The sequence below is a fragment of the Pelophylax lessonae genome (genome assembly GCF_965119305.1).
Source record: "Pelophylax lessonae genome assembly, chromosome: 11".
NCBI classification, from domain to species: Eukaryota; Metazoa; Chordata; class Amphibia; order Anura; family Ranidae; genus Pelophylax; species Pelophylax lessonae.
Genome location: NC_138778.1, coordinates 202,527,760 through 202,550,142, shown reverse-complemented (window position 1 = coordinate 202,550,142; position 22,383 = coordinate 202,527,760). Strand labels below are relative to the sequence as shown.

Genomic DNA, 22,383 nt, shown 5'->3' with positions numbered 1-22,383 from the left:
ACTCATACAGAATTAAAACCCCTTATGGTACACTTTAGGATTTACTACCCCTTCTCTTTGTTCTCGTTTCTTTCCCTTTTATCTCTCTCTATCCTAATTTCTTGTTACCCCCCCATCTCTCTCTATCCAGCTTTCTTGTTCTCTTATTCTTTCTCTCCCTTTTTCTTTGTTCATCCCCCACTTTTCATCTCTCTTTTTATTTCTTCTCTTACTCCTTGTTGGGGGGGGGGGGGGGGGGCTGTGAGAGTGGCACAGGCTCCAGGGACAGCCCAGCTGGGAGGCCACAGGCTCTAGGAACAATCCAGCTGGCCCCCCTCCCCACTAACTAATACACTGCTGACCCCCTCCCCGCTATCTAATGCACTGCTGACCCCCCTCCCCGCTATCTAATACACTGGTGACCCCCCCCTTCATGCTATCTAATAGGCTGCTGACCACCACTCCCCACTATCTAATACGCTGCTGGCTCCCCTCCCCACTATCTAATACGCTGCTGGACCCCCTCCCCGCTATCTAATATACTGGTGACCCCTCCCACTATCTAATACACTGCTGACCCCCCCGGCCCCCTCCCCCTAATAAAATGCCGTTCCCCTCCTCCTAATACAATGCAAACCCCCTCCCCCTAATACAATCCTGATCCTGATCAAGGTGCAGAGGACAGAGGATGAGGTCCAACCAGGTCTCCACCCCCCCCCCCCGACCCACCAGCCCATTTACTCTTTCTGAGGATAATCCGCACGCCAGCCGCTCATCTGGCTCTCTCTGCTGCCACTGTCTGTGTGTCTGACTCTCTGACCTAAGGCAGGCTGCTCACCTCATCATCATGATTCAATCACATGGCTGGCGCGGCGCGTGTCTGTCATGTTGTTGTTGTCACGTGTTGTAGTGGCGGCCGCGTTGCACGTCATCAGTGTGGAGGGAGGGATCATCATTGGCGCGCCTCCCTCCACTCACTCAGCCACCACTTATTTCCCCGCCGCGCCAGCCGCTGAGCTGCCCCGCCCCCGTCGGCGTCGTGACGTAATGCCGCTCACAGCGTCTGACGTCACGCGTGACGGGGATAATATCGGACGGACGGACGGACCGTCACAGGCAGCCCCAATGTTTAAAGTGGCGCTGCGGCTGCGCCAGCCATTAAAGCGGCGCTGCGGCTGCGCCGACCCTTAAAGCGGCCCCAGGGCCGACGGCCCACCGGGAAACATCCCGGTATCCCGGTAGGCCAGTCCGGCCCTGGACTGTACATGTGCATTTCTGAGGAGGGGGATTCGTCGTGTTTGGAGGAAGAAACATTTTGAATATGACTCTAAGAACACCATCTCTACAGTCAAGCCTGGAGGTGGAAATATGATGCTTTTGGGCTGTTTCTCTGCTAAAGGAACAGGCTGACTTTGCCGCATTGAGGGGCCAATGAATGGAGCCATGTATGGTAAGATCTTGGATGAGAACCTTCTTCCCTCAGCCAAAACACTGAAGATGGGTCATGGATGGGTCTTTCAGCATTACAATGACCCAAAACATACCGCCAAGGCAACAAAGAAGTGTCTCAAGAAGCACATTAAGGTCATAGAGGGGCCTAGCCAGTCTCCAGACCTTTATCCTACAGAAAATTTATGGAGAGAGCTGAAACTTCAAGTTGCCAAGCGACAGCCGGGAAACCTTAAGGATTTAGAGAAGATCTGTAAAGAAGAGTGGACCAAAATCCCTCCTGAGATGTGTGCAAACCTGGTAACCAACTACAAGAAACGTCTGACCTCTGTGCTTGCCAACAAGGGTTTCTCCACCAAGTACTAAGTTATGTTTTGCTCGGGGATCAAATACTAATTTTACTCAATCTGCAAATTAATTTATAACTTTTGTTTAATGTTTTTTTCTGTATTTTTGGTTGGTATTTTCTCTCTATCATTTAAGATAAACCTTTGATAAAGGTTATAGACCCTTCATTTCTTTGTAAGTGGGAAAACTTAAAAAACCTGCAGGGGATCAATTAAATATTTTCCCCACTGTATTCCCTGTAGACATACCTGCCAACTTTTTGAGATGGGAACGAGGGACACCTATTAGCAAAAGAATGTAGGCATAGGACACACCCCCTTAAAGGAGAATTATAAAAAAAAAAAAAGATTAGTTAAACTGTTGGAGGCAACATGTGGTTTTACGTGTTCTGATATCAGATGTTCCTAGATGATTAAAACCTGACCACACCTGGCCTAGAAATGCAAAGTACCCAACAGGACTTCCTAACAAGGAGTCATAAATGGGAATTCTTATCGTCACAGGATGTTCTCGCATAAGCCTCCTGTTGTGAGGTATGGGTGTAGAGGAGCCTCAGATAAGATCTCCTGGGGAGGTTATACCAACATCAAAGGCCAACTGTTAATAAAAGATGACCCAGGTCAAAAACAGTGATTTGTGGACAGATGGTGCCCCTAGTGGAAGAATATAACATGCTTCCTGGAAAGATGAGATACTTCCTGTTGAGTAGGAAGGGGGCATCTTATGAACTGTCATTGGACAAGAAGACAGCGGGTGTTTATGTGTGGGTGGTGTCTGAGTGGGCTTTAAATGCGGATTGCCAGCAAGAATCTGTCTCTTGGCTGTTGGATCTCTTGGCTGCTGGCTCTCTTGGCTGTTGGCTCTCTTGGCTGTTGGCTCTCTTGGCTGCTGGCTCTCTTGGCTGCTGGCTCTCTTGGCTGTGGGCCATCATGGCTCTTGTGCTACCTTTCTCTTTCTCCTTCCTGTGTGCTTGAGACCAGCTGAAAGATATCGAATCCCAAGGATGAATATGTAACGTATTATCTGTAATTGTTTTGTCTTATATGCTCTGTAATATTCCTTTAGGCCCCGTTCACACTGGGGCGACGCTACTTGCCGGGGCGACCTCACAGGTTGCGGCGCACAGCTCGCACCGCGACCTCGGAGCGGCCGGCACGGACTTCATAACATTGAAGTCAATGCAGGTCGCTCCAGGTCGCCCCAAAGAAGCTCCGGACCCTTTTTCTAAGTTGGAGCGACTTGTGTCGCTCCTATTAGAACGAGTCCACAGCTTCTGTATGGCAGGCGACCTGTCAGGCGACCAGGTCGCCTGACAGGTCGCCCCAGTGTGAACGGGGACTTAGTGTTTTATGTTAGCATTTCTACTTTCTTTATAATAAATTAGATCCTTGTTTATTTAAGCAGTGTGTTTATTTTTATAGCTAGCATTGTTAGTATACCTTCCATTAACCTTATCAGAGCTTTGATAGACTATTCTAGGAATAGACAAAAGAATACATTTTTATAATAAATAGGGGAGGGACAAAACCACCCCATATTTATTTCATAATCTCACAAGTGCTTTTTAATTACCATTACTATTTCTTTATACTGGCTTTTGAAATTTACAAAAGCAGCCATTTAGAAACTTGGATGAAATGTTTAGCAAAATGAGGGACAGAGGGACTTTGTTCTAAATCAGAGACAGTCCCTCAAAATCAGGGAGCTTTGTCTAAAGATCTGCTAGCCATTTCATCTCTTCTCAAATAATTCAACCATCATCATATCCCCATACCAATCAAGGACAATCAACATCTCCCTTGACATATTCCATGGTGACTAGATGTTCTCAGGATAAGCTACAAAACATTTTAAACATTACAGCACAAGTCCAGCTAAATGTGAATTAATATTACTGATTACCTGCGGATCTCCCCAGGTATGGTGATTCGCGCAGCCGAGCCAGCCTGCCGCAGTATATATGTGGTGGATGGTCGGTAAGTGATTAAAATGATTACTGCCCATGGTGTTTCTCCATATTGTATAACATGACATTCAAGATATTACAGAAGCACATTTCACAAGCCGTTTTCTGCATTAGGCTTACATCTGTTGACAATTAGGGTATGTACAGAAGCCACAGGATTGAGGTTTGTATGTAAAACACTTTATTAGATTTAAAAAAATTAAAAAAAAAAAAACACAGTCTTGTATTTTGGTGTAATCATAGATGTGATCCTTAATTCTTTTTCAGAAATTTCTATTTTTTTCAATTATTTATAGATCACCTTGATATAAATAATTGTATTGATATATAAATCTTTTTTAAAATGTGTTTCTCTGTATAGTTAGAAATTATTTGTATAAGTTATATTTTTGGTTCTGCTTCCTTGGTTTGCTTTACTGCTTTTTCTCACTGCACAGGTTTGAGTCAGCAAACTCATTGAAAACAATGCACCCCCTATGCAGCTGATTATCAGTCATTAGTTAGATGGTTAAGCCCCGTACACACGTACCGATTGTCGGACGTAAATATTCGGCCGACGACCGATCGGCCGATTGTATGCTTGTTAGTATGATGCTTCCGACAGCCGACAGCGCATTTTCGGCCGAACAGAATCTGTTGTGCAGGCATTAAAATTTTTGTTGGCCAACACCAGAACGGCCGATTGTTCGCCAGTCAGTACAGATTTCGGCCGACAGACAGCCGATTAGCAAGACTGGGCATGCTCAGAAAAGAAAAATTACAAGGAAAGTTAACCATCACATGACATCACTTCTGCAGTCGGCTGTTGTTGGCTGACAAAATTCGTGTGCAGTCTTTTGCAGTTTTCAACAGACAGGACAGCCCTGGACAAAAGACGGCCGATCGTTCGGCCGACATTCGGTACGTGTGTACGGGGCTTTAGAGTCATTGTGGTAGCTAAATTAGACACTTTCTAGCAGACAATCTATAAATATATATACCGTAATTATAATAGATCTCAACTTAAAAAGTACAGTTTTACTATGTTCAGGGTGGATTTGATTTAAATCACTAGTTATAAAGCTTGATTCAAATCATAATTTTTAAAGAGCAACTGTCATCTCTGTCCCAGAGCGGCTCCTCCTCTGACCCGCTGTTGACTCACCGACAGTCCTATTCACTTTAATGGGACGGCAGGTGATGCGGCAGTGACACAACAAGGTGAGGGACGTGGCGGCAGTAGGTGAGTGGATGCCCGCTAACAGGCGCTGTCATGATGGATATGAAAGGACAGGTGCTTTTTAAATGTAAGCACTTATTCTTGCTGGTAGTTAGAATCTTTAATATTTGAAAACAAAATTAAGGTTTTCTATTTAGAATAATAAACTGTCAGGTTAGTAAAACAGCGATATCAGAACCGATTCAATCATACAGTTTGTAGTGTACATAGATTTGCAAAACAATGGGATAAAGAAATATTCCTGAACCATGCTTTTTCACATGGTTACTGTGAAATTGTGAGAATGCATCAATGCACTGCATGTTACCTCAGCTTGCAGAGCTTGGAGTCATTGAATGTGTTTACCAAAAATGTAAATATTCCAGATTATACAGCCTCATGCTACATAACTAAGCTCCATTTCATGCTGAATAAACTAAATTATTAATGTATCTTAAATAGAAAACTAAATTATTAATGTATCTTAAATAGAAAACTATCTTTAGATAGATTTTTACTCCAAAAGCATATTATTAAAATACATTTGATAAAAATAAAAAAAAAATCTGATTTTTAAAAAAAAAAAATCATTGTTTTTTATCCACCTTGACTATGTTACAGGGAACATACAGAAATATTATTTGTTCTTATTTATTATATTTAAAAAATGTACCATTTGCCTAGAATTGCACCTGAATAATAGTATTGCACCTTCTGATATGTGAGTATGCCTAGAGACTCCTGTGCCTTCAGCCTTATAACTGTATATCTGCAGTGTGAGGCACTGCTGCCTCTGACTGCTAGTCTCAGATTTGGTGATGTCATTACTGCACTGCTCACTGTTCTCCTTGCTGGAGGCTCTGATATGAGGAAGCAAAACCCTGCCTCTACCAAGATGGCCGCCTCCGCACAAAGACACAGTGCAGAATAAAGCATGGTGAGTAATAGGAGAAAGATCAGCTACAGGCAAACTACAGGCAGTCATAGACACCAGATTCAGTCCTCTACCTGGCTTTTTGTTTGGAAACAGCTGCTAGCAGTTCCTTTTAACCACTTGCCTACCGAGCACTTGAATCCCCTTCCTGCCCAGGCCAATTTTCAGTGCTGTCGCATTTTGAATGACAATTATGCAGTCATGCAACGCTGTACCCAAACAAGAGTTTTTATCATTTTTGCACACAAATAGAGCTTTCTTTTGGTGGTATATAATCACCACTGGGTTTTCTTTATTGTTTGCTAAATGAATGAAAAAAGACCAAAAATGTTGAAATTAAAAAAATAGTTTTCAAAATTTTGCAAACAGGAAATTTTTCTCCTTCAGCCTGATGAGGCTGCACTGGTGAGGCAGCACTGATGAGGCACCGATAGGCTGCACTGGTAGGCACTTATTGAAGAGGCACTTATGAGCACTGATAGGTGGCACTGGTGGGGGTGGGGAGAATTTTCTCAATGGGTACCCACAATTTATGATGCCAGTTATAAATTCGTACCAGGGCCATAGCCTTTGGATACAAATTCATATCCAGCAATCCCAATCTTCCTTTTTCTTTACTTCTGTACAGGATAGAATACGCTATTCTTGGGCCTGTTTTCTTCCATATAAACCCTATAATAGGGTATTTTTATACATCTTGAATCTCCTCCTTGATTCCAGCTACCAAAGAAGACTGATTCTTCCCCTGGAGGGAACCAAGGAAATCCTCCCAATGGGGCCAGAGGTGAGGTATGCGGTGCCAACTCCCCATCCTTATTGCTTCTATCCCATATCCTCAAAGTCGTGAGGGTCAGGGGTGAAGCCCATGCAGAAAGGCCCCTTCTCGAGGCGGGGATCCAAGGAGCTCCTGCCAGATTACGTCCAGCTAAAAATTTCTCAATGGGTACCCACAATTTATGATGCCAGTTATAAATTCGTACCAGGGCCATAGCCTTTTGAAACAAATTCATATCTGGCAATCCCAATCTTCCTTTTTCTTTACTTCTGCACAGGATAGAATACGCTATTCTTGGGCCTGTTTTCTTCCATATTAACCCTATAAATAGTCTCCGTGCCCATTGAAAAAAAATCTGCAGTAAGTCCATTGGTATCGTATACATTAAATATAATAAGCGGGGTAAGGCGTTCATTTTCAGGACATTTACTCGACCCAGCCATGTTATAGCTAATTTCATTTAATGGGCACTAACTGGCAGCACTGATGGGCACTGATTGGCAGCACTGATGGGCACTGATTGACAGCAGTGGTGGGCACAGACTGGTGGACACTGTTGGGACTGCAATGATATCAGTGCCCTGATTATCAGTGTATATATCCCTTTTACAGAAGCCAGTTATCGGCTCTCTTCTCCCTTCCTCATGCTGTCAGCATGAGGAAAGGAAAGCTGATAACCGGCTTCTGCTTATATTGTGATCAGCTGTGAGTAAACACAGCTAAACATGTGGTAAAGAGCCACTGATTGGCCATTTTCCTCGGAGAACACTGTGAGCACAGAGCATGTGGCGCACCCGTCATTCGGCTATAGCGAGGTCGGCAAGTGGTTAAACAAAATAACACAAAAAGAAGAAGCAGACCTTTGAAAGATGTGAGAGGCATAACAACATTACTTTAAAGCTAAGGACTGTAAGGCTGGGTGTCACATCGCATGTGATTCGCACAGGAATTGTACTGCATTCCTGTGCAACTCATTTGCGATTCTGTGTGTTGCAATTTGAGCCCATCATTTTGTATGGCTCAAATCACACCGCATTCGCATGAGAAAAGGTACTGGATTCGGATTGCATGGGTGTTCATACCCATGCAATGAGATTCTAGCAAACGCACTGCGGCATGCTTTTGGGTTGTCAGTACCTTTTAATTAATAACTGCAGCAAATCGCATGAAGACAGTGTGATAGCTATGCTAGAAACGCAGCGATTCCTGTGCTTTTCCATCATAGCATTAGTGTGAACCGAGCCTAAAAATAACTCAGTATTTGCTGAATAAAGACACACTATCATTTCTAAATAAAGGAACAGCAAAGGCAGCCTATCTCTTCCTCCAAATTCATCGGCCCCCAAATAAACTGATGTTTGGGTTCATAGAGTTGCCAGGCAAACTGTACCAGTCTTCTTCTTTCGTTCTTGTCCCTCACAGAGAACATCAAGTAATCTAACACGCTCCTCTTTACATTCGGTAAGTTGCCATTTTGTAAGGTTTCCTTCAGAAAAAACTGGATGAGAGGCACTTGGTAGTGTTCATAACCCAAATCCCCCAAACACATGAGGATTCGTGTGATTCGCAGATTGTTGTGGCTGTTGCTACAGAAATAGAGAGGAGAGAAGGTATATTAGCCATATTTTGAGTGCTTAAGAGATTAATCACAGCATACTCCTTCATTTGTATAACATCGGCATTGTAATAACAATACAAATAATTATTTTTGACAATCCAATATAAGCTCATTTCATAAATCTTATTTCATGTTGTGAGTGCTGCCTGTCTGCTGGCCATCTCTTTCCACAACTTCCTGGATTCCCTGCATGCTTTGCAGCCTCTCCTCTGCCGTTTACGTTCAATATCTTGCGACTACATATCCCATGGTACCTTGCTGCCTGCAAGCAGTGATTCCTGTACTGACTCCGCCTCCTGAAAATCCTCCTGTTAGCACCTCTGTAGTTCATAAGGCAGGCTCTGTGGATTCTGTAAAACAGCAATGCCTACTCTGAGGGCATAGTGAATGCAGGTCATAGAATATAAGGAAGAAAATGTGCGGGGATCTTCACAACTGAACTACAATAAGGAAATGGAAAAAAAGGTGTATCTCTGCGCCGTGGTGGGGCAGCTGACACAGATAAGTGTAGCAAGTTTTCCAGGCCTGTGGCCTGATGTGGGTCTGCCATTGGTACCGGTTAACTCTCCAGCCCATGTGAGTTGCAACCCTGGGTGTGAGAACTGACACATGGACGACTCCGGGAACTTTGTTTTGTGTTTTTATTGTAGTAAAGGGGGATGGGAGAAGGGAATGAGTGGGATATTCCTTTAGGCCTAACTAATTAGACCTTCACTTTCTGGTTCTTCCCATCACAGCCCTTTGCCTCTATGCTTAGGAGGCTTCCTATACCAATACTATTTACCACCATCTTTTATTACTCTCTCACTTGAGTTAGTGGTATTTTACCACTATGTAAACTCACTATACACCCGGTGGGGCACTTTAGTTATTTTCACATACTTTTGATTTTCCCTTTTCTTGCCACTTAGATCTTTCCATACACCACTATCTCATATCTTGATCCCTTATATGAAGATTTTACTACTATCATTATTATTAAGCATGTGGCCCCTGTACATGTTACATTCACTGATATTGCTCCCTCAGTTCCCAGTTGGACATTTGTTGGACACCTTCAGACACCGTGAAAACTTCAAATTCCATTCAATTTCTTGAGCTGGCATTGCAAGGTAAAACATTTAGTGAGGGTTTGGACTGATCTGGTCGGGCTTGCCCCCCAGACCTTCCTTCCCTCCCTCTACCTATGCATGAATCTTCTATCACACACATTTTTAGCAACATTATTTATTGTTAACATATTTTTATACTTTCTACAGACCCCTGTTGACATTCGCTCTTGAAAAAGTGGAAAATGTTCCATGAAACGCGTCAAGCACACAGAATGCAACCCCCTACTCAGTATCATGTTAGCATGTGTTGTCATTTATTATGTGATCTTGCTGCCTCCAGTTCTACATTATACAGCTTATGCTTTGAGAAAAGAGTGACGTGAATGCACACCAACAGAACCCTTGCAAAAACACCCACTCACCCCGCGCTCTAATTATGTAGAGATGACAATTCTAAAATAAATAACCCTACATGGGTATAAGCAGCTGCTATAATAAACAAAATTAGGATAAAGGTGTAATAGAAGATCTAAAATGAAAAAGATGAATCTACAACACTAGCAGCGCTAATATACATAATATACTGATGACAGTTTAAAGGTTACTCTTGTATAAGGAAAACTGATAAGATGACAAAGTCTGAAATTCATATGCCAAATGATTCCAATGAGAAACAGTCCAAAATACAGGGAAAGGGTGTGAAGGATCTTTAATCGTCCACCAAGCTTCCACCAAACACCGGTGATCCCCCCCTTTTCCTGGAAACTCACCAGACGATCGGTCAAAAATCTCCCTCAAAGGATAAACCAATCCACCAGCATGCGATTCCAGACTCATAGGATCAAAGTTCCATATGTCACTTACTCGCCTTCATAAAACACTCCATTCTTAGCGATTGTCCTGAAGCATCTCCAGAAGAGTCGTAGAAAGGACGCCCAGTTATGAGGGGTGCACTGAACAAAGGAGTAATCTCTGAACAGGACATGGGTGCCCTGAGACACACTGGAGAAACCAGATACTCCGGGCCAGACTGCAGCAATCTCTCCCGAGTCTGGAATCACATGCTGGTGGATTGGTTTATCCTTTGATGGAGATTTTTGACCGATCGTCTGGTGAGTTTCCAGGAAAAGGGGGGAGCACCGGTGTTTGGTGGAAGCTTGGTGGACGATTAAAGATCCTTCACACCCTTTCCCTGTATTTTGGACTGTTTCTCATTGGAATCATTTGGCATATGAATTTCAGACTTTGTCATCTTATCAGTTTTCCTTATACAAGAGTAACCTTTAAACTGTCATCAGTATATTATGTATATTAGCGCTGCTAGTGTTGTAGATTCATCTTTTTCATTTTAGATCTTCTATTACACCTTTATCCTAATACAGCTTATGCTGTTTATGTATCATTGTTGTGACTCATTTTATTGTGATGCATGACTTTCACTTTGTACTCATCATCATGCAATTTGCAAGTATTACACTTATGTGATGCTCATTTGTAATAAACACTGTTGGTATTTTTTATCATCTTTTTGTTGCCTCATTTGGGGTGGTATTATACCACACCGTGCCCTGGTTTACTAACACACCTCATTTAAAGTCCCAACTCCCCCTTTGTTATTAATTAATAGGGATGGAGACACATGTGTTCCCCATGTGCCTTGTCTAAAAGTCCCAACCCCCCTTTTTTTATTAAACTAATTACACTTGGGACTTAATCCTAGAAAAATGCCCGTTGGCGCTTCCTTGACGCCAGCACTAACACTGAGAACACACTGTAGCTTGATGGAAGTGCTGGATCCTCGACAATAAGTCCAGAAGACCCAAGACTGTGAACTGTAGAATTACTGACACTGCTGCACTGCAAAGTCACTGAATACTCCCCTCCCGCCTTGCACTGGCTTGAGGTAGTACGCTGTAGATTTCTGTAAAGCTGCAACTCTCAACTGTCACACTCTGTCCAATTCAGGGCCCATATGCAGGTGCCCCCTTTAACCTTGAACTCTTTGTGGTTCACTGACTATGCACCCCCCTCTGTAACTTCAGGGTCCTCAACCTAGATACCCCCTTTCAGCTAGCTGGCACTGGATCCCAGAACCTCTTCAGGAGTGGTCCCCTCTGACTCTAGCAGACCCCCAGGGGCAATCCGCAGTACTCACGACCTGTGTAGGCTTTCCTGGGACTGGACCCCTCTCACGCTCTGCAGGCTCTCGGCACACCGGATCCCCTCAGCTCAGCTCAACACTCTCTGGATTCTCAGGCGACACCCCGAGACATCCACCTTCCTCAGACAGGAGGAGAGACAGCCGCACTCTCCTTCCTGGGACTCTGCTCCCGACAAAGACACCGTGTCACGCACCTCCCCCCAAACTTATACCCAATCCCAGAATCCTTTGCAGCATAATCTGCCATCTGGGGTAGTTACAAGCATGGATGTGTCCTCTGATTGGGCTTCCCACACTGCCCTATGAGAAGCCTCTCACAGGAGCCAGTGGGGATACTTTTCCCCTCATCAGGCACATCTGGAAGCCCTGACACCCTAGCTAAATAAATTACAGCCCTGCTGTTAGGCAGACAAGGCCCACTATACATTTACCTAGCACCTACCTGTAGGGTGCTACATAAGTAATATACCAAATTTATAAATAATCTTCAAAAAAAGTGTGTAGCGCCAAAAGTAAATGAACAACAATGAAATTTGAATACTGTGTTATAAATAAAGTCCAAAAAAGTGCTAAAGTAAAAAAAAAAAACCCCTGTGAAATGGACACTCACTGGAAAAGCTGGCTGCCGTTACAGCAGCAAACATGCACGCAAGTGTAGATCCGCCATCTGTTGTCGAGAAGGCTTTTCAGCAACTCGCACCATCCAGATGTAGCTGTGGTAAAGAAAGCTCACCGGGAGCCAGGTGAAGTTTCCATAGTGTAGTATCTGATGGATTTGTATGTTAAAAGCCAAAATAAAATGAATAAAAAACCATATGACAATGGGTGCCACTACTGACCTGGTATCGGACAGTGGCCTGACGTCCGCACTAGTGTCTTCTTCCCGACACGTTTCGTCCAATAGAACGTTATCATGGGTTGTTTTTTTTTTTTACTATAGCACTTTTTTGGACTTTATTTCAATGTGTTGTCCATTTATAACACAGTATTCACATTTCATGGTTGTTCATTTTCTTTTGGTGCTAAACACTTTTTCTTACAATGAGGGGATGATTATAGACTTTACAGTTTGATCATAGATACACTTCAGCTCCTATACATATTTATGCACTCCACATCTCAGGCCCATGTCCTGACCAACAGTGATGCCTGTTGCACAGTGGGCTATACACTACTGCTGCAAGAAATGTAAGAACTTGATAGAACAGAAAAATGCGCTGAATTTGTTGTCTATGGTCAACACACACAACGCACAAAAAGGAAAACATAAAGTAAGCCATTTTTTGATGCATAAAGGCTAACGCTGCTTCTCTTTCTTAGGCCAGGTTCACACAGCTCCCACATGGAAGTCGGACAACTTCCAATCTGACTTTTCCCTACGACTTCATGTCTGACTTCCATGCGACTTCAATGAAGGGGATCCGACTTTGAGCCGACCATACCAGGCCCTTTGAATCTGGTATGAATCTTGAGGGGGCAACACCATGCTGAAGGGTCTGGTATGGTCTTGGGGGGAGACTCCACGCCATTTTTTTTAGGGGAAACCCCACGCCAAAAATATACAAGAAAAATAGCGTGGGGTTCTCCCCCCTCCAAATCCATACCAGACCCTTATCTAAGCACGCAGCCCGGCAGGTCAGGAAAGGGGTTGGGTGAGCAAGCGAACCCCCCCTTCTGGACTATACCAGTTTGCATGCCCTCAGCATGGGGGGGTGGGTGCACCCCATACTCATTAACATAAGGGGGCGGGATCTGGGGCCCCCTTATTAAAAGGGTCCTCCAGATTCCGATAAGCCCCCTGCCCGCAGACCCCCACTGCAGGGTTGTCGGGTAGAGGCAGTTATCTCGATCAACTTTGGAAAAAGGTGCTTTTGGATGGGGGGCGCAGAGCCCCCCCGCTCCAAAGCACCCACCCCCCATGTTAAGGGCATGCAGCCTCATATGGTCCAGGAGGGGGGGGCGAGCGAGCCCTGACCTGCCAGGCTGTGTGGGTCTGGTATGGATTTTGGGGGGGGACCCCCAGGCCGTATTTTATTTAAATTATAGTGTGGAGTTTCCTTTCAAGATCCTCAAAGTCGGATCAGTTAAGATACTTACATTTAAATTAATGGGCTGAAATCGTGCCCAAGTCAGAAGAAAAGTAGTGCAGGAACCTTTTTGAAAGTCGGATCGACACAAGTTGGACCAGTTAAGACCGCTCTCATAGGGAATAATTCATTTTGAAAATGTCATGCAACTCGTGCTTTTAAAGTCGGAACATATGTCGGACCAGTGTGAACTGGCCCTTAACAGTGTTTATTATTTGGTTCTATTTTAGCTATTGTATTTAATGGGAGATCTTGCCTGGAAGGAACTAGAGACGTGTTCCAAGTTATGTCTATCATGTAGAAAACTGTAGAGCTTTAAGATGCTAATCCCATTTCTTAGAGGAGATGCATCTAGAACAGTTAAGACAGGTGAAACAGAGCTTCTACCTCCTTAAACATCCAAAGTTTGCAAGCACGGGCTTCCAGCTAGAAAGGTCTGTAGCCACCTCCAATCTTCAGTTTATAGAGGAAGCTGGTGCTCCAGTGCAACGGCTATAATCAAATGCTCGTTATTCAACTTTGTGTAGTACAGTCATAAAAATCCAATGCATTTAAGCCTTCAGGCCTTAATCATGGCCATGTAGAGGACCTGGAGGCCGAAACGTGTTTGATTTTTATGACTGTACTACACAAAGTTGAATAGCCGTTACACTGGAGTGCCAGCTTTCTCTATAACCTGTTTGAAGATTAGAGGTTATGATAGACCTTTCTAGCTGGAAGTCTGTCCAGGTGGGCCTGCTTGGTTTGACAGAAGGCCTAGTGAATACCGTAGCACACAGGATGATGTTGAGCATACTCCTTTTTTATGCTCGAAAAGCAATCCTCCAACAATGGAAAAGTCTGGTGGCTCCTGCTCGGAGTACTTAGAAAGGGATTGGTGAACAGGACACTCACGTTCTACAAAACAACCTATTTACACCGGGGGTTTCCTAGGAAGTTTGAGAAGGTATGGGGCAGCTGGATTTCAGTGACTAATACAAGCACGTAGTCCTGCATTGATTCCCCTCTATTCTGGGTACAGAGTTGGTACTTAGACAAGACAAGATCAGTCTTGTTTGCTCTGTCCTAGATTATACTAAAGATCAGTTCTGCCTTAGTGCCTATTATCTCCGGTAGCTGGGGTTACACATCCTTTGGGGGCCTATTTCTCCATTTTTTGTTCTGATGTCCTCACCTGGTGTACACCATCTCACACTATATATTGTATCCTAAGGTACGGCTAAGGGGGTCTGCTATTCCACTGAGAGAGGGGGGTTTAGGGATGGCAGCTGGTTCTGCATAACCGTTCTTGCTGCCTCCTGGGGGTAGTTTTGACTGTTATTTGTTTCGTTTTTCATACTGTCCTTTTTGTACCATATAGGTTTAAAACTCAATAAAACAGAATTTAAAGAGATGGTCAGAGACTGCGGACTTAATACAAGAAATGGTCTAAGACTGTGGACTTAATACAAGAGATTGTCAAAGACTGTGGACATAATACAAGAGATGGTCAGAGACTGTGGACTTAATACAAGAGATGGTCAAAGACTGTGGACTTAATACAAGAGATGGTCAGAGACTGTGGACTTAATACAAGAGATGGTCAGAGACTGTGGACTTAATACAAGAGATGGTCAGAGACTGTGGACTTAATACAAGAGATGGTCAGAGACTGTGGACTTAATACAAGAGATGGTCAGAGACTGTGGACTTAATACAAGAGATGGTCAGAGACACTGAACATGCTATAAGAGTTGTTGGAACCTGGGGACATGATACAGGAGACATATTATATGAGGCTGCTAGAAATCACTGCTATAACAGGCCAATAGAGGAACATAGATTAGTGTATGCAGGGGCCCTGAGGGCAACACAAAAAGTGCCAAAGCACTGCAGGTTGGGCACCAGGGATCTAGAATGTTGAAAGCTTCCAATGACTTCCACCATAGTAAGCTATTAGAAATTTATCTTAACAGATGCTTTTGCTGTTTTGATCCACAGATGTTCTAGAATAATGGTCTCATACCCCACACCACCCCACATCCTGAGTCATCATCAAACCACAATAGAAGTCACTCCTGGGGTGTAACTATACATTCATATACATTCATGCAGCTCCCCTGTCATGTCTGTCTACACCTGGATAGGAGGGCCAGCAGGGCGGCATATAGAAGAATCAATCTCACTTACTCTCTGAAAGACCTGCAGGAGCCAAGAGGAAAATCAAGAAAATTGGTTCTCCTATATACTGTCCAGCCTGGTGCTAGCTGTATCCACGATTTTGACAAGAGCTCTGCCTCCCAGCATCACCCCCCGACTCCAGCTCCCGCTTCTTGCCTCAAGGTTGTTCTTGCCGCTGGAACAGTAGAAGAAATGCTACCTGTACCGATTCCTGAGTGTAAAAGAATACACTGCTCAGTGAGTATTGCGTGTCCTACTGTTACCCTGCTCCCCCCCATACTGTCCCCCTACTGTCACACTGCCCCCCCATCACACTGCCCCCCTCCTTTCACACTGCCCCCCTCCTGTCACAATGACCCGCTCACATCAAACTTCCCCCCCCCTCACCCTCCTACTACCTCCCTGCTGCCCTACTAATCACGTCCACTGCCCTATTGACCATATCCACTGCCCTACTGACCACATCCACTGTCATACTAACATCCACTTTCCTCCTGAACCCCAGCTCCACTGATTCTATCCACTACCCTACTGATCACGTCCACTACCCTACTGATCACATCCACTGCCCTATTGACTATGTCCACTGTCATACTGACACCGTCCTCTGCCCTACTAATCATGTCCACTGCATCACTAACCCCATCTACTGCCATACTGACCCCATCCACTACCCTACTGATCATTTCCACTTCCCCACCTGCCCCGTCCACTGCCATATCGACCCTATCCACTACCCTACTGATCATGTCTACTGCCTTACTGGCCATGTCCACTGCCCTATTAACTATATCCACTGTCATAATGACACCGACCTCTGCTCTACTAACCCTGTCCACTACCATACTGACCAAGCTCACTGCCCTACTCACCATGTTCACTGCCATACTGACCATGTCTACTGACATACTGATCCCTGTCCATCCACTGCCTTACTGACCACGTCCACTGCCCAACTGATCACATCCACTACCATACTGACCCTGTCCACTGCCCTACTGACCACATCCACTGCCATACTGACCACATCCTCTGCTCTACTAAGACTATTCACAGTCCACACTGAAAGGGATCCACTGCGGGACCGTAAGGGGTCCTGGGATCAGAGGGAGGGGCCCAGGCTGAAGGTTTGGGGCCCTTTATGGTTTCTTGCACCAGGGCCCTGAAGGTTTTAGTTACGCCTCTGCACTTACCTGTCTAGATTCTTAAATCTTTCCAGCCAATTCTCTGCTAGACCAACACTTCCACTGCTCTCATCCAATAGCTGGAGACCATAGAATCCTAACATGAGCTTATATGCCTCACATAGCCTCTTCTTGACTTCTTCATCATTCTTCATCATCTAGAAGACAAACAGTCATCACTTTTTACAATGGACAGAAAATAGAGCAACTCCAGCCATACTTATTTCTTGTTTTGTCTGACACCTTTCACCTAAATAGGAAGTTAGGGGAAAAACATCACTGAAGAACACATCACTTAGAACGTCTTACACCTCTTAGACGTTCTAAGTCAAGGGTGTCCAACCTACGGTCCACGTGCCGCCTGTGGCCCAACATAAAATTGTAAACCTACTTAAAAATTTAGATTTTTTTGGGTAAGTTTTTGTTAAAATGTGTTTACACTTAGCGAACACAAAAATTTGACAGTGTTTCTTTATTGGACTTTTTATAAGGTTTTATCTTCCCAAAGAAAAATCTCCCACTCTTCATAATGACGCCTTAGTCATGGCATCCGTTTTCAGCAGCACCTATATTCGCCAGAAACAGTTTCCAAGGATGAAGCACACAAAGGGCAAAATTAAAACCAAAATATCTGATGAGCACCTTGAGAATTCTTTGAGCATTGCTACTACCTTCATCCAACCAGATACTGATGCGTTCGTTTAACCACTTGCCGACCGTCGCACGACTATCTACGTCGGCGGTCAGCCCCTCACAGGCAAAGTGACGTAGGGCTACGTCACTTGCTTGTGAGGGTCTAGGGAGCGAGCGCGCGCCCCCAGAGGCGCGCTCCCGCGTGGTCACGGACCCCCCGCGCGTGTGACCGGCGGACCCGATGTCCGCCAGCCACTCTGCGATCGGCGGGGGAGAGGGAGAAAGTCAGGCAGCTTGTGTAAACAAGCTGCCTGTCATTCTCCCCTCTGTATGAGAGCTGATCATATGGATCTACTATGTAGATCCGTTGATCACTCTGCATACAGCTGAAGCCACAGCCAATCACAGTTAGAATCACGCCCCTAGGGACACACACAGCCCCTCCCTCTCAAATAAAGTTAACCCCTTCACTACCAGTGTATTTTTACAGTAACAGTGCATATATATAGCACTGATTACTGTAGAAATGTCACTGGTAACCCCAAAAGTGTCAAAAATGTCAGTCAAGGGTCCGATCTGTCCGCCGCAATGTCGCAGTACCACAAAAAAAATCGCAGATCGCCGCCATTACGCGTTAAAAAAAAAAACAACAAAAATGACAAAAATCTTTCCCTTAGTTAGTAAACGCAATAACTTTTGCGCAAACCAATCAAAATACGCTTTTTGCGATTTTTTTTTTACCAAACATAGGTAGCATAAAACAAATTGGCCGAAAATGTTAAAAAATTTTGATTTTTACATTTTTTTTGGGGGGAATTTAAAAAAAAAGGGAAAAATATTGCAATTTTTGCAAAATTGACGCTCTTTTTTTGTTTATAGCGCGTGATCAAAAAATCGCACAGGTGATCAAATACCGCCAAAAGAAAGCTCTGTTTGTGGGAAAAAAAGGACGCCAAATTCGTTTAGGTACAGCGTCGCACGACCGCGCAATTGTCAGTTAAAGTCACGCAGTGCCGAATCGCAAAATACCCCCTGGTCAGGAAGGGGGTAAAATCTTCCGGGGCTTAAGTGGTTAAACAGTGTCAGATATTGCACTAGTTTTATGTCGCCCTCTCTTACAATTAAAAAAAAAAGTTTTATTACTAAGAAAGGTACATAATCTATATCAGTGATCATTAATTTGTGATCTGACCGACTTTTTCTGCTCATTAGCTATCTTCACTGTTAGTGTGTGTTATGTGCGGCCCGAGACAGGTCTTCTTCTTCCAATGTGGCCCAGGAAGGTCAAAAAGTTGGACATCCCGGTTCTAAATGTTGTTCATGCTACTAGAAAATATGCATTTTTATTGCTATCTCCATTATCTCAGTTTCTAACACTCTCATTGTTTCCTGCTCTACTGAATGCAGTTAGGTGGAGTTCCCCTTCATGAACATAAATTTTTCAGCTACCTTAATCTCATCTTCATGCAGAGGAGTGGCAAGTGGGTTCGTGCCTTGATGTCGAAGTGGAAAAAGCCTGCAACAGACCCAATTCATATTTATTAACATTTCATTTCAAATGTATCACAATGCCTGCTTATAAAAGACTTACTATGCAATCTTAATTTTCCCAATTTTTTTTGTATTTGTATTCCAGAGATAAAACTATAATCCTTCCACTTTATAAAACTCTGGTCCGACCGCATCTGGAGTATTCTGTCCAGTTCTGGTCGCCAGTCCTCAGGAGGGATGTGTTGGAGCAGGAGAGAGTCCAGAGAAGGGCAACTAAACTTATTAGGGGATTGGAGGACCTTAATTATGAAGAGCGTCTGCAATCGCTTGATTTATTCTCTCTGGAGAAGAGACGCCTGAGAGGGGACATGATAGCAATTTATAAATATCTCAATGGTGATCTCAGCATAGAAAAAAAGCTATTTAGTCGAAAGGATTGCATGAGGACTCGGGGGCATACAATGCAATTGGAGGAGAAGCGTTTTAACCTCAGGCAACGTGGGGGGGTTCTTTACTGTGAGGGCTACAAGATTGTGGAATTCTCTACCACAAGAGGTGGTTTCTGCTGGAAGTATGGTGGCTTTCAAAAGACTCTTAGACGTACATCTCAAGGATCAGGACATTAAGGGGTATGAGAGATGAATACGGCCACTCACACCTACACAGGTTGAACTGGATGGACTATTGTCTTTATTCAACCTCACCTACTATATAACTATGTATGTATTTATTTATAGGATTTCTCCAGCTTTTTGATGCCGTGGAATGTGTTGTATATCGTGCAATACTTACATCTAGCTAAGAGATACCACTGAAAAAAATATTTTTGTCATCTGTTACACATAGATATGTCATATGCAGCACATAGTCATTATATGTATTATATATGAATTCAAATGAAATTTTAACAATATTTTATTAAGAACTTTAATAAAAAATGAATTATTTTTTAACACTGCATTTTGTCTGTACATGAGTTGCCAATAAAGTCCCAATATAAGAGGAATTTTTGGTATACAGTAAACCCCCGCTCCATCGCGGTTCAGTTTTTGCGGTCCCGGTATATTGCGTTTTTTTCTGTAATGTTATTTTACTAATTAAATCATTGAAAATTAAATATTTTTGTTTTTTCCATAGCTCTTGCTCTGTCTCTCAGTATCTTTTATGTGTTTAAATGAGTTTCTATTGTTTTAAAAGTGTGTTTAAAGACCTTAACCACTTCCATACCGAGTCATAGTAATATGACGTCGGCATGGTGGTTGTACGGATCCGGGCGGGCGTCATATGACGTCCGCCCGCTCTAGCTGCTACTGCGCGCCCCCGGGGGCGCGCAGCGCGGCGATCGGGGGTGAGGCTCGTCCCTCGGACATAGCCCATCCCTGATCAAGGTAAACAGCCAATAGAAATTGGCTGTTTACCACGTGATCGGCTGTGTCAATCACAGCCGATCACATGAGCGGCTCCAGCACGAGCCGCTCGTTCTCTCTGCAATGCGCGCCCCCGGGGGCGCGCAGAGCAGCGATCGGGGGCGAGGCTCGTCCCTCGGACAGAGTCAATCCCCGATCTAGGTAAAGAGCCAATGAAATTGGCTCTTTACCACGTGACCGACTGTGTCCAATCACAGCCGGTCACAAATGTCAACAGAGAACACGGTAACTAGCTGTCACCGTGTTCTCCTCCTCACACACTGATCCTGTGTGAGGAAGAGAGTGTGGTAACAGCTAGTTACCAATCATAGTGCACCCCAAACACACTGATTGGCCCCCCCCAATAAAGAGCACCTGTCACTAGCCCATCAAAGTACCCGAGTACCTGTCACCAGCCCATCAGGTACTCTGATGACAGGTACTCGGGTACTCTGATGACAGGTACCCGGGTACTCTGATGACAGGTACTCTGATGACGGATACTCTGATGACAGGTACTTGGGTACTCTGATGACAGGTACTCAGGTACTCTGATGACAGGTACTCGGGTACTCTGATGACGGGTACTCTGATGACAGGTACTCGGGTACTCTGATGACGGGTACTCGGGTACTCTGATGACGGGTACTCGGGTACTCTGATGACAGGTACTCGGGTACTCTGATGACAGGTACCCGGGTACTCTGATGACAGGTACTCGGGTACTCTGATGACAGGTACTCGGGTACTCTGATGACAGGTACGCAGGTACTCTGATGACAGGTACTCGGGTACTCTGATGACAGGTACTCGGGTACTCTGATGACAGGTACTCGGGTACTCTGATGACAGGTACTCGGGTACTCTGATGACGGATACTCGGGTACTCTGATGACGGATACTCGGGTACTTTGAGTACCTGTCAACGGAGTACCCGTCATCAGAGTACCTGAGTACCTGTCACCTACCCATCAGAGTACCCGAGTACCTTCCACCTGCTCATCAGAGTACCTGACGCCTGAAGTACCCGAGTACTTGCCGCCTGCTCATCAGTACCCATCACTACTCATCAGTACTCATCAGTACCTATCACGTATCAGTATCACCTATCAGTATCAGTACTACTCATCAGTACCTATCACCTGCCTGTCACCTGCCCATCAGAGTACCCGAGTACCTGTCACCTGCCTATCGGAGTACCCGAGTACCTGCCACCTGTTTATCAGTACCAGAGTACCTGTCACCTGCCCAACAAAGTACCCGAGTACCTGTCGCCCTTCATACAGCCACCATGTCTAAGTCCAAAAAGGTTTATATACGTCCTCCGTTTAAACCTAAATACCGGTGTTATGGCAGCAGATAGCTGCCATAACCCTGGTATTTTTTTAAACGGTGGACGGTTGGCTTTCCGATAAGGGTGGTCCCAGCGGCGGATTCGCCGTGGGATCACCCTTCTGGGATGGCGGAAGAGGTGCCCCCCCCCCCTCCCGCCGCGTCCGGTCCTTTTCCCCGCTTACCGGACCCGCCGGTAGCGGGGAAAACGATCCGGTCCCGGATCCTCACAGACAGGATGTCGAGTGAGGGCAAGCTTGCCCTCACTTGACTCTATGGTCTTGGAGGATCGGGGCTACGGAAAATGTTTTTGCCTAGCAACCGGTTTAAAGGTCCTTTTTTTTTTTTTCATTTTATATAATAATTTTTTTTTTTTTTTTTTTTTCTTTCTATCTTTTAGTGTACTTGTGAGATCTGAGGACTTTTTGACCCCAGATCTCACAAAAAAGAGGTCCTGTCGTGCCTTTTTCTATTACAAGTAATGTTTACACTTCTTGTAATAGAAATAAAAATGATCCTTTTTTTTTTTTTTTTTGTTAAACGGTGTAAAAATAAAAAATAATAAATAAAATAAATAGTAAAAAAAAAAAAAAAAAAAATTAAAGCACCC

At 44.3% G+C, this 22,383-nt stretch overlaps 1 protein-coding gene across 1 annotated transcript in view; it reads right to left on the bottom strand.

Annotated features, from left to right (window-relative positions):
• Positions 1-7,846: 7,846 nt before the first annotated feature.
• The window catches only part of LOC309567487 (opioid growth factor receptor-like), a gene marked incomplete at its 5' end in the record, with an annotated part of 43,053 nt that continues 28,516 nt past the window's right edge, over positions 7,847-22,383 (bottom strand). The window contains 3 exons of the mRNA XM_082272875.1: positions 7,847-8,235; positions 16,921-17,069; positions 18,994-19,060. Of these exons, the coding sequence (XP_082129001.1) occupies positions 7,938-8,235; positions 16,921-17,069; positions 18,994-19,060 (514 nt within the window). The 3' untranslated portion in view covers positions 7,847-7,937. The remainder of the gene's footprint in view (positions 8,236-16,920; positions 17,070-18,993; positions 19,061-22,383) is intronic.